Source organism: Balaenoptera acutorostrata, chromosome 14, assembly GCF_949987535.1.
Source record: "Balaenoptera acutorostrata chromosome 14, mBalAcu1.1, whole genome shotgun sequence".
NCBI lineage: Eukaryota > Metazoa > Chordata > Mammalia > Artiodactyla > Balaenopteridae > Balaenoptera > Balaenoptera acutorostrata.
Genome location: NC_080077.1, coordinates 29,935,319 through 29,948,980, shown reverse-complemented (window position 1 = coordinate 29,948,980; position 13,662 = coordinate 29,935,319). Strand labels below are relative to the sequence as shown.

Here is a 13,662-nt window from a genome sequence, read left to right as displayed (position 1 = left end):
ATTTAATGGGTCAAGATCTACCTTCACAGAACAGGCACAAAGACTGAATTTGGAACGAAGAGCCATAACTCAATTACAGTACAGATACTATAGAGTTGCCTTAGCTCAGTTCAGAAACCCACTGCTCTGTCGATCACTGTGGCTACTGCACGTCCCATTTGGACCCATATTAGATTGGAGGTAGACAAAGACTAGAAGTAGTTGCCCCTAATAGGAGGGAAGAATACTCTTCCCAGAAGAAGAGGGGAGTTCTGGGTTGACAAAACAATAGATGTTCCCTTCACATCACCCTTGGCTGCTCGGTGTATACATACACACACACACACAAACACACACACACATACACACACTGATTTCTCCATACCTATAGTTTCTCTTAACATAAAGCAATGATCCATATACAGTTGACAATGTACTCACTCCCTACCCAGTGGGAGGAGAAAACTCAAAGTCAGACCCAGCCCAAATTCAGGGTCTTTGGGTGTAGTCAATCTTGATCAGGTCCAGATGTAGCTAAAGGATGAATAATAAAATTTTCCCCAATGTACAAATATACAATAAAGGAGGTAGGGGATGGGATAACAAAAACTAATGAGAAAGGGCGAAAAGGAGACGCAGTATGTGATGGCTGTGAGATTACACCGTATCCTGTTGGACAAGAGTAACAAGGGTGAGAAGCACCGCTCTTCTCCAGCAGAGAACTGAGATATCTGGTGAGCCAATCAAAGCGCCAAGATTTCCTTTATCTATTATCCTGAAAGACCCTGCCTTGGAGGAATAGTGAGAAGGAATCTCCTGGGACTGCCCCAGCAAGTGAATTCATCTTTCTACAGAGACAGAGACTGGGACATTGTCTTTGAGACAGCATACCAGGAGATGCCTTCTGCCAGGCTGAGGATTTTCTGGCTATACCTTCAAACAGTGTCATTTGGGGGAAATCCATTAGCTTGTTAACAGAAATCTCATTGAGACATAAGCTTTGAATATGGACTCTGCCCTTCCTGCTTCTATCCCTTGGAAACTGGCCTGGCCTCTCTATCATTCTCCCTAGATCTTAGTTCACTGTCTTTGCCATAGACACTACGTTATCTGAGCACAGAGGGAGGGAACAGCTGGGGTCATAAAGCCAGGTTACAGTATCACACTCTGTCCTATAAGTTGCACACTACTCAACTGGCATAATGGGAGGAATTACTTTTTCAATTGGTGTACAGAGTGTACAGCAGGAGATATTCGAGTAGAATCCTGAGAAATGAGCATCCCCAACTCCACTGTTCTGCTGGGACTCTGCATTCCTAGTTAGCATGTTAACTTTATGTGGGGCAGAAAATTTCGTTGTTTCAATTGGCAGAGTAGATATTATCTGATCCCTACCAGTATAGGATAACCAAATCACTGGCAGAAAGGACTCCTCTTAACAATGCTGTTTAAGTACCACCCCACTATTGCCTGTCTCCTCAGAAAGGCTGTGCTGAACCACAGTTTGTCTCTCTCAAAGCACTAAGGGAGACAAGTAGTAGCCAACATATTCCAATAACCTGATTTTTTCTTAACCAAGTTCATAAAGCTGGAGCCTTAGTGGGCATAACTGTGGTGAAGGATCAGTGTTTTGGTTTGTTTGTTTTTATGTACCAACCCAACACAGACAAGTGTTTTCATAAATACAAAACTGCACGCTTAGATGTCACAGCAATGTCAGATTATTGAAAGTTTCAAAATGCTCCTCTTGATTTCTATACCTATTTTATTGTTGATCAGTAGTTTACAAACTGGCTTTTGTCTATAAATCACATTTTTAGTAGCATATATCTAACTGATAAGGATTACTGTTTTCCCAGCCTAGATATCAATTTCTGTATTAATCGAGAGGCTTGGTTCAGAACATATGCTGTATATTCTAACCTTACCTGGCACCTGAATAATATTATAATCTTACCTGGATCTTGAATAATGGAGCACATTATAAGACCAGTGAAGCCCATGGGCTTTATCTCATTGTCTTACTTCTTTCATCTTGAAATGAATTCCTTGGTCAGAGGAATGGTGTTTGAGCTAAGCGTTCAATGAGTCTATGGAGAATGGTGCCTGCAGTAAAATCAAACCCAATTCCAGAATAAGGAAATACTGTAATGAGACAGACTGTTGACTGATCTGTGACAAAAGGGGGTCCAAAGCAATTGACATGCTTGATACCAGGTATATTGCTGGCCTCCTGCAAGGAGGGTGCCTCATAAAGACCTTAGTCACCATTGCTGTAAAGCTGACTTTTCAGCAGTGGCAGTAATCATTGGGATAGAGCCTTTCCCCTGCCACTTCCTTGGTAAATCAGCCCTTGCCACTCTACAGCTTAAACCCCTTCACTTCCACTAGCACTTGAAAGAAAATCCAAACTCCCTTCTGCATGGTCTGCAAGGCACTGAAGGTTCAAGGCCTTAGTTTCTCTCCAACTTCATCTCATGTCCTCTACCCCTTGTTCTGATCATGATGCCCCATCCACTCTAATACTCCAGCACAGCAAATTCTAGCCCATACTGTTCCCTCCGACTGGAACACTATGTGAATCCCTTCCACTCCCATCCCTTTCAGATAATAGTTAAAATGTTACCTCCTGAAAGTCATCTCCCCACTACCCCGCAGACATTACTCTCTAACCCAGCCTCTTGTTCATTTTCTTCATCACACATATTCTTGTTCATTTTCTTCATTAAATAATTATAATACAAGCTATAATTATTGAATATTATTCAAAAAATAAATTAGTAAAGAAAATGAAACAAAATGGAAGTTCCATAATTCTACAGTGCTTTTAAATGTCAGATATTTTACTGAACAGTCAGAGTGGGAAGCAAAAGATCTAGAGGCATCCTTGAAGACCCCGTAAGTAGTGAAACACTCAAATGGTTGTCTACTCCCAAATCCCCCAGAAGTCAGCCCAAGTCTTTTCAAAAGGACTGTGGTGTTATCATTTTTCATGCAGGATTCACACCAATCAGAGGCCAGGTACTCATGAGCCCGCCTCATGGCCTTTTATTAAATTAGAGCTGACCACTAGCCTCATCCAGGGCCAGAGGCTTCTGACTGCAGCCCAGCCCTGGAGCAGAGGCCTGCGCCGGCCTGGGAGTGGGGCTCTGGGGGCGCCGCGGGGTCCCGCGCTGCCTGGAGCTCCCAGGGCCGTTACTCGGGTCTCGCTCCCGCAGGCAGCGGCTTTCAAGTCACCCCGCGAGGGTCCCCGAGGACCCCAGCGCAGCCGTTCAAACTGGCGAATGTGCACCCCTGGGAGTCTCCCGGCTCAGTTCACGGCTACTTGGGAGCACAGCCGAGGAAGGGTCTCAGTCCCAAGCGCCCAGCTTCCACGTGAGCCGAGCCGCCGCTGCTCCTGCCCAGCGCCCCAGTCCCAGCCTGCAGCCGCCCTCTCCCACCTCCCGTCCTTCTTGGATCCGGCTACGCGGCTTAGAAGCCTCGGAAGAGCCTCCCGGCTCCCAAGGCAGAATCCTGATTGCAAACCCAAGCTGAGTAAGGAATATCGAAGGGACAGGCGACAGAAGCTTGACCTAAACTCCCTGCGTTATCTATCTATCTATCTATCTATCTATCTATCTATCTATCTATCTATCTATCTAGTCTATCAATTTACCCGTGTATCCATTCTTTCATCTTTCATATTCTATCGCTCTATTTTAGGGCTAGGATTAGAATTCATTCATGAGAGTTTGATCGCGAAGTCGTTAATTAACCCGAAAAAGCGAAGTAGGACTTTTTCACAGAAAATGTCTTCGTTAGAATTAGAAGAAAAAAAAAATTAGTTCTCAAGGGCTAGCTTCGCTAATTATGTTGAATTTTGGACCTTTTCTATAAATTGAATGAGCTAACGAAAGTTCCAAGGTTTTGGCAAAAAGCAAACAAAAAACCCCAAAATTCGTTTATATTATACTGTACGCCAGAAATTACGTGCTCATGTTTAGCTACCAGCTAAAGATGTACAAGGGATACATAGTTTTCTCGAAATCTTTTCAAGCGGTTCTGAAGCAAAAGTCTAGCCTACTCCACACCCACCAGCCCCACCTCGCCAAGCTCTCCAGCAGGCCGGGCCGGACCGGGCCACCAGGAAGGAGGAAAGGAAAACGGAGGAAGGGGCGGGGGAAAGTGACGGGAGCAGTGAGAGCCGGAAGTGATTGGCTAGCGAGGAACCCAGGAGAGCCCTGTCCGGCGGCGCTCTAGCCTCCGCGCGCTGTCTCTGTGCTCCCCCGCGTCTCGTCTATTTATTGTCGCGGGGAAGCAGCGGCCGCCCTGTACCCGGAACAACAAAGCACGAAAGACTGAGCCCGAGCCTCGGGGGCTCCTAGCAACGGGCCGGGGCGGGAGTTCCATGGAGACTGGGGAGCGCGCCCGCCTCATCATTATCCTTGTCCTCCAGCTTATCCTTCGCGTCCGCCGCAACCGGCAGCAGCGCTGCCGCCGCGTCCTCTGCCGCCGCCCGCTCTTCCCACGGTAACCCCGTCGGCGACCCTGGGCGGGGGGAGCGCGGGCGACCGGGCTGCCTGAGTGCCGGGTGCGGGGCGACTTGGCGCGGGGCTGCGTGTGCGGTGCCGGGGCCGTGCTGCGGTTCGGGTGTGTGCGGGCGGATGCCTGAGGGAGAGGCGCTCAGATGTAGGAAATTGGTCCGGGGGCCGAGGGAGGGTCCAGTTCTTAGGAGGACAGGGTGATATTTGGGGGTCTCATCAGGGATAACGGGTTGGGGGCGGGGCGTCACTGCCTGGGAGCGTTATCCAGCGAGGTGTAGGATAAGAAAAGAGGTATTTTATTTTTCCTGTTAGCCAGCACTGGGAAAGACAGGAGAAGGGAGATTCCCCATCCGTCTCTGTGGAGCCCTCCCCCAGGGGAAGAGAAATCGTGCAAAGATGCTAGCGGGTCCGTTGCTTCCCAGAAAACTTCCAACGGCCTTTGCCGCGGCGGGCCGGCTCCCAAATAGCACCTTCGTCGGTTCCTGGTTTTGGCAATGCCAACAGCCTCGCTTTATGTTATTATTAGTAGTAGAATTAACCGAAATTAGACTTGATGAAGAAGGATCTGGAACTGAGGAAGATAAAATGGATAGTAGGTAGGGCGAAGCAGGGTTGAGAGTCGGGATAAGTGCTTAGTGATATCCAGTAGAAGCTCTAAAAGTACATTTAATTGGGAATGACGGTTTTTAAACTCTCCTTCTGCCGAGATGTGCATCTGCGGGCTGTGTCAGTGTGCTCATTGCGATAGGATTCAGACTGCAGCCAATCCACATCTGTGAGCTCTCTGACTGCATCTGTCACCTGCAGTTCCAGAGCGACACTGGCAGTTAACCAGCGTTAGGCTTGTGTGTTTAGGGTTAAGAACAGTGCCTTAAAACTGGCTCAAGGAAAGAAACCGAAACAAGCTTGGTGTGATTATTGTGTGAAGAAATAATAACAGATTCCTTGGGGAAATTGGGAAAGAGAAATATGAGAAGGTTCAGCTATTCTAGCACAATCTGCAGTCTCTTGGAAAGTTTGAGAAAATGGCAGTTCATTCAAATCGAGAAAGGATTTTTATCACTGTGTGGTTTAAAGAATTATTCGCAGTTGATATGTTAAATGCCAGTTTATGCTATCTCTTTAAGCCTTACGTCTCTAACTATTTAATGGTTTTATGCTTTCCAAAACCATTCTAGGTCAGTAAATGAGGTTTTCCTGTGGCGTGCTGAAACGGCCATGTATGCATACTACAGTAATACTATTTTTGTGTCCAGTGGGAACAAAGCTCTTTATATAAAGTTGAAGATTAAAGATGAAAACAAAATTGATAAATAACAGAAGCAATGATGTCAACCACAGTTTCTATTTGTTCCTTACCTTTTTCGCTAAGTCTGGCTTGTCTTAAGCAAATAGGTTTCATCCTTGTCCCCCAGCCTGCTTTTTTCCTACTCTGCCCTCGGAATCAGTCTCAGAAACTGTAATGATCTGCTGCTCTGTGCTCTTGATTGGTTGATGCCAGAACAGAGTTTTTGACTTAGGCATTTTCATGGAATTGAGGTGCAGCATCTCTTGTTAAGGAATTTCATATATGTGCAAAGAGGTGGGCAGTTTCCTTTGACAAAGATGGGAAGTATAAACATTGGGAAACTTAAAATTGCATTTTAAACCTCTTAAGAAGAAAAACCTAATATTGTCATCTTTAGGTTAGTGAATCAAGGACTTTTTCTTAATCCCTTCATGTAGCTGTACTTCTGTGAACGTTGTTCTGGGAGGTGACCACACTTGAGGCTATTGGATGTTGAGTCCCAGGATTTTCTCAGTGTGTATGAGACTTAGTGAGTTCCCTCAGTCTCAGGGCTGCCATCCCACTCACTTCATTTAGATTTTATTTGCTGTTGCCTCTATCCCTTACCCCTTCTGTGTTTGAGGGGGGAAAGGATTTAAGCCCCGACTTCCACCTTTATTAACAATCCCTGCTTTCCCTGCTCTCTGCTCCAACACTCCCAACGTTTTGTGTTGTCTTAGTTCCTCTCCTTACTTAATGACATCCCAATCAAAAGTGATTTTTTATGCTATTTGTATTATTTCTGTTTCTTACGGAATTTTCAACATATGTCCTTGGCCTGTATATCCTTTTCATTAATGTTACTTTGTTGCATTTTCCTTCTGTATCCCTCCCCTTATATGGAAAATGGAGTGATCATGTCAGATGCTCTGTATTTATTCTGAATACAACAGGTAAGAGCCTTAAACCAAGAATCAAGACTGTATTGAAATAAGGCACGTAAAAATATTTGAACGTTTAGGAATAAAAGGTGTTTCAGAAGTTCAAGTGGTAACACTGTAATTGGAGATGCAGTCACTTTTTTAAAAATAAAAGAGTATTGTAGAGCCTGCTGTGTGTTTTTAATTGAACCTTAGATTTTCATAATTTGTACTCTAAAAACCTTTTCTTAACATCCATCTTTTCTGATCATTTTGCATCTGAATACTTGACTGAAATTACACTTTGCCAAATTAGAGGGAACAATTTAAGTGAGTCCCACAATTTTGTTTCATGTGGAAAATTGTCATGTCGAAATTTTTGTGGATGTATACATATATAGAATGTGCAGAGTTAGCTGTAAAGTAGAATGAATACATGCAAAATCTACAGCTGAATATTTTTGGAGAGTGTTCTTTCTTAGCACGGGTGTGGCACAGTATTTAAAAATCAGCAAATATTGTATAATCTAGTTGAGTGGGTATTAGTGCTGTTTTTAGGTGAGGAGGCCCTTAATTACCTGGTGATTGATTTCTTTCTGTTGCATCATAGACCATGTGATGAATTATTATTGCTATGAAAAATAAAGTGTACATTGATTGTAGAATTGATAGTAGAATGTTTCCACGATGGCTCAAAACCTGTAGTGCTTTGAAAATTTAGCTGTATTGTGACATTTAAATTAATAAATAAAGATTTCCTGAAATTTACACTCATGTTTGTTGTACCTTTAATATGTCTGATGCCACGGCAGGTGTACAAAGCTGGATGAAAGTGTTTCTCTTCAGGTGCTTTTTGTGCACTTGCAGATAGCAGAGAAATGACATGCATAGATACTAAAACATGACAAACATAAATTGGAATTTTAAATCCTTTATTACCTACTGCCTGGTGCTGTAGTTACTGGTGTATGGATTTCATCATGCCTGCTAAATTAGAAGTTTCTTGGGGGTCAGGACTGTTAAGTCGCCATCATGTTGTATGTTCACGTTGCATATGTGTGTATTTTGAAGATTAACATATTAATAAAAGGATGTATATATATTTTATTTCTTTCACTTCAGGGACTTATCTAGTGGATGAGGGGAACCTTTAGGCATCTAATCTAATTAGGAATCTAATTCCTGATGCCTAAAATTAACTTTTTATACTGGCTGCAAATTCTAAACAGCAAAATTTCTCACACATGATGAGGGCTTTTTTTTTTTTAACCAATTCAGATAATAAAAATAATGGTTTACTGCCTTGAGTTGATACAGTATTTGCTCTTGTTACATGACTGCCACTTTGGGCAATTTCAGAAGGGGGAAAGAATATATTTATCTGAGGTCTTTCCAGGCCACGTAGACAAATTTGATTTTTGTATTGTGACAGTTTATTTAGAAGAAAAATGGAGTGTATGTGTTTGTACAGTTGTGAAAAAGCAAGATTCCAGAAGTATGTCGTTAGTGGAAAGGAATCAGGTCATATCAGAAATTGTACTTATCTGGTCTTATCTTGTGACTAAAGGGTGACAGAATTCACAATTTGGTTTAAGTGGCTTGTTTTGTAATGGGAGGTGTGCTGCTGGGGATCCCATTAAATGCTAAAAAAACACAAGGTGAATTCTGGGACAGTTCAAATCAGCCTTCATGTGGGAGTCCATAATGAAGCTGTTTAAAATTTCACCAAAAAAATGCAGCACAGAACTTCGGCTGGCGGTTTTGACCATGCAGTATTCATCCATCAAGAAAGAATACTGAAAATCAGATTGCATCTGAAGGACAGTTTTCTCAGGACATGTGTGGATGACTCTTGGTACTATAATTGTGTTTACCATCATAGACTTCTGTCCATAGACCTTGATCCATGATACGTTTTTGTTTTTTAACTCACTAGGTGAGAACTCACAACATTTTAAAAGAAGTCAAAATTTGTTTTTATTACTAAATGGTTCCAGAGAATCGGGCATTAACCTTTTTCCTTCTGATAAATTACAAGTATTTTAATTGTAAAACCAGTTTTGATCAAAATCAGTTACGCTTTCTTGGGATTAGGGTTAGTATAGCGCTTGAGAGTATGGACTCTGGAGACAGGCTGCCTGTGTTCAGCGCGGTGGCGATGCTGCTTGTTAGTGGTGTGGCCTTGAGCAAGTTTTTTCACTGCCTTCGTTCCCCAGTTTCCTCATCTTCAAAATGGGGTTCATATAAGTACTACCTCATAGGGTTGCTGTGAGAAGTAAGTGTAAAGCACTTAGCACACTGTTCTGCAGAGTTAGCTGAAAAAATACTAGCTGGTGCTTGACTCAGTGGTGTGAGGTGTAGTACATTAAAGGTGAACCATTAGACGGCTCAGACGCTTTGTTTCTTTCCTTTGGAGGCTATTAAAACAGTGAAATTCTTTGTGATGCTGCCTATTGGACTCATCTCTGCTGTTAGGTCTTGGGAGGGGGGGAAGCACTTTTGTTTTAATTTTGAATCATCACACAGACATCTGGTTATCACTTATGGCAGATGGATTCAGTCAAAAGAGACGTCTCTGTTTCTTGGAAAAGGAAGGCCAACAAAGCCCGGTCGGGCACCAGGTTGCAGCTATTGAAATGCTATTTCCCTGTGGACTCGACTGCTTGTTTAGTTGTGTGGTACTTCTGAATAAAAGGAATAGACCCCAGTGGCTTCATTTAGCAGAATTAGTCCTTTTTTAGAAGACACTGTTTTTTACTTGTATAGCCTTAGGTGGTGGTAAACTTGAAACTTATTGGTGTCATTATCACTTGGGTTTTCTGTGTCACTATAAATGTGCTCTACATAGTAGCTTTCTTGTAATTTTAGAGGTAGCTGAAACTACTGCTGTGCTCCAATAATTCAAGTGGCTCAGGAATGACTGCATACGATTGCAAGATTATTTGTTTATGGTAAGGCTGACACCAAATACTGAGGCTGCCTAGTAGGGGATAACCTGATCATTATAGCTTTGTTTATTAGGCTGCTATTGAAATGGCTAACTTTTTAATGTTAAATCCACATGTTTTAGTTTAGTTGTATGGACCTTTGAAACTGTTGACTAGAAAATAAATATTTCTCTTAAGTACAATGTATCGCAAACTGTTCTTTCCTATTTTGGCTAATATGTAAGTCTTGGTTTTTAGTTGAAATAATATTTTTTATAAAACATATAGAAGTTTATATAAAACATTATTAAAAGTATGTTTTGCTTTAAATATACAGGGGTAAAGTTTTATAATTCTTTCTTCTATATTGTGCAGTTTTTGTTTTAGTTGGTTTTTATAACCACCCCACCAAGAAGATTGGCAAATATGCTTGTATTTAGAGGCATGACTTCTGTTTTCCTGACTGAAGAGAGTGACATTTAGTTGATACTGTTGATTTCATTGAATACTAATAATTACATTGGCCAGAATAGATGAAGTATTGATATAATATTGTTAACATAATTCCTATAGCCATCATGGATTCTGGGTCTAAAAAAATACTGAGATAAGCAAGGAAATGATCATGGCTGTTTCATATATATACTCGCACATGTATATATCCTTTAATTTTAGATATTCTGAGGACTGTATTGGGAGATTTTTAGGACAGCAGGTCTCCAAAGTGTCAATACTGTTGCCCAGAATAAAACCTGGGTGTTTTATTCTGTCTAACACATGTTAATGTTTCCCTGGTGTCCTTAGCACCACCCTTTTTCAGGGACAGGTGTTGCCATCTTTCAGATATGAAGATAATAAAACCAGTGTGTAACCCAAAAGTGCGAATCTGAAGATGGGCATTTGGTTTATGAGTATGGCCAACACTTATAGACCCTATCAGTGTTTGAACCTCTGTTCAGATTCACGATGAACCTGCAGCTTATGTGGAACAAGAACCTCTCCATTCTTTTTAATTTGCCAGATACTTTTGTTGAACCACAAAACCTTTTATCTTTCACCTGCTTATGGCTGCGGTGAACCTCTTGGGTATCTCCAGTTTCTTGTATGCATGTGCAACCTAGTGAGGTTGTAATGAGCAGCCGTTGACTGCTCATGGGTTGACCGCATCCCAGGACGTGACAGGTCAGGGTGGTGGTAGGAGCCATAGCCGTGTTGAAGGCACAGTCGCCAGTTCATTAGCTCTTCCTCAACACCAGCCTGGTGTGCTCATCTCAAAGGTCCACCAGATTTCGTAACTCAGTTCTCTCTCCTCTTTTTTGTTGTTGGTGGGGGAGGACCTGAGGTAAGGGGCGTGATGTGGCTCATCAGTTCACAACTGATAAAAAGCTCTATGAATAATGCTTTTTTCATTATCTCAGCGGCATATTGCTAATGTAAATCTTTAGAAAAAACCTTTGGCTGGCCAGTAATCTTGCAAATTCTGCTTCAATGCATAGTGTAAACCTACTTGGGTGATAGTTTAATTTGTCTGTACATTAAGAATGTGTACCTTTTAAGTTACTCTTTGTAGGCTTTTTGTTTAGGGCCTGTTAAATTAGAAGAGTTTCAGATGTCAGAAACTATATTCTTAACTTAATTTGTATTGTATCCTCTCACTTTGTAAAGAGAGGAATAATGGCTTTATTATCACACCCTGTTTAAAGGATGGTTGTTATGCTGAAGGTAACTGACAGGGTAGCTAGTCTATAACCAGCTTTCATGGAATAAACTTAGGATATGGATGAGTTAGGACCCTTGGGGCTGAAATGGAGAGTGTAGCTTAGGAAAGGGGAAAGAGAATATATACCAAAAGTGCTAAGGGTCTGTATGTGTGTTTTAACCAAAATTATTCTTTCCTTACATCAGAACTGTATTATATTTCTGTATTTGTGAAAACTCCAGGAACAGTTGCCCTTTAGGACTTGGGGGTCTGAACTAAAACCGGTCTATTGAGTTGATGACCAAGTGCCAGCCACTAAGCCACATTCTAAAGACACACATTTATATTAAACCGTTCTCTTTAAGGAGCATGGTGCCTACAGTCTAGTAGAGTAGACAGTTATAATACAGTCAGTGCCTTTACATTTGCTGTGCCCTCGGCTTGGGATCTCTTCTGTCAGTGTTTCATATGGCTGGCTCCTCCTTATCCTTCAAGATCTCATTTTAAGAATAATTTCTCATCTCTGAGGAAGTTAAGGGACCTTCCTGGATCACTCTAGAGTTTCTCTTTGTAACGTAGATCACATTCTCTAATTATTTTCATGGCTTGTCTTTTCATCGTCTGTTTCTTCCACTGGAATACAACTGCCATGAGGGTTTCTTACCTGACTGTTTTGTTCTGAGCTGTATTCCCAGGGTCTAGCCGTAGTGCTTGGTTCACATCAGTTGCATGCTAATGAATACAATTGTGAGTAAGAGTTTGTCAGTTGAAGGAGTGGGGAAGGGGCATCCTAGGCAGATATAAAACCAGGAAAGGGTGTGCTGTTGCAAGAGGAGTGGTGAAAAGTTTTGAAACAGTTAAGGTGTGTTGGAAGTGGAAGATTAGGTTATAAAAAGGTAATTTGGAGACATGAAACTCACTGCATTCCAAGCTGTCTATGTAAGAGAGCCAAGAGATATTTATTTAAGCAGGGGTGTGGCACAATTAGGAAGACAATTCTGGTAGCTTATTTGGTAGATGGACTAAATTGTGGAGACTGCAAGCAGAGAATTCCACTAGAAGGCTGTAGCCTTAATGGCACGTGAAAGCCTAATATAAAACGCTGATGCTTGGGATGCAGAAAAGAAGCTAGATGAGAAGTTAACAGGGTGTAGGAGAAAAAGAAGAAATGAAGGATGATTCTGAAATTTCTGACTCAGATTTGGGAGTGTTGGGTGGCGGCTCCACTAACTAAAATTAAGAATCTGGAGACAGCAAGTATTTCTGCGGGGATTAATTATTAGTTTTGGATGTGTTGGTTTACCTTAATGAATATGCCTAACAGACAGGAATATGGATTCAGATCTCTGCTAGGTCAGGATTGAAGTAAGAGCCATAAATTTATGGGTAGCAGTTGAAGCCTGGAAAGCTTAAATTAGAAAGGGATTTAAGGCAGTTGTTTATAACCTTCAAGGATCTTAAACTCATTTGAGAATATGAAGAAAATAATGGCCTCCTCAGATGTACATCCAAATTTGTGTGGATATGATTTCAAGGGGGTTTGCACCTCTGGAACCAATTGTTGAGCTCTTCAGGGACTGTCATGGACTTCCCTGAAGAATTTATGACATAAGAGGCAGACAGAGCAGTATTTGAGATGGGGAGAACCTAGGAAAGGTGCCTCAGAAGCCAAGGATAGGGGATGGTGAGGAAGAATTGGGGGAATCAGGGGTTCCCAGGGCTTTATGCTCTGGAGAGGTCCAGTAGGAGGGAGTGTCAACTGTGACATTGGATTCAGCAATGAGCAGTTCATTTGTAACATTTCATCCCATGCAGAGGCAGAAGGCAGATTGTGACAGTTTAATGCATGAATCCAAGTTAAGGAAACAATGCATGGGAAAGAGTGCAGAAGTCTTGATGTTCTCTATGATACAGTCCTGATATGAGAATATAACCCATTTTAAGGACCTGCTGAAAGGGAAATTCCATTATTTTGTTGACCTGTTGTGGCGTTTCAGCCCAGTGGTTCTCAAATGACTGCCCAATTAGAAACAACTTGGAAATGTTTTTAAAATCAGGGCCCTACAGAGGTTAGTTAATCAATATCTTTGGGGCTTGTGCCTCTTTATAGCATTTATTTTGTTTGTTTTGTTTTGGCTTTTTCTTAAAAGTTAAGAACCAATGTTCCCATCAGAAAACCTCCTTATCACTCTTTTTATGCGTCTGTGTTAGAATACTTTCTTTAGTTGTCCGTTATTATCAATTACTCAGTTTACTGTTGTGCTAGGTTTAAATCAGTGCCCTTTAGTCCTCCTCACAGACCTTAGTTTCCAATTTAAAAAATCTTATGGCTTTCTTCTGATCTTCA

General features: G+C 41.9%; 1 protein-coding gene across 2 annotated transcripts in view; it reads left to right on the top strand.

Annotated features, from left to right (window-relative positions):
* Positions 1-4,019: 4,019 nt before the first annotated feature.
* The window catches only part of TBPL1 (TATA-box binding protein like 1), a 29,678-nt gene continuing 20,035 nt past the window's right edge, over positions 4,020-13,662 (top strand). The window contains exon 1 of one of the 2 annotated variants that reach the window (XM_057527605.1): positions 4,020-4,488. In XM_057527605.1, coding sequence (XP_057383588.1) covers positions 4,367-4,488 — 122 coding nt within the window. In that variant the 5' untranslated portion in view covers positions 4,020-4,366. The remainder of the gene's footprint in view (positions 4,489-13,662) is intronic. The other variant, XM_057527606.1, reaches the window with a different exon arrangement.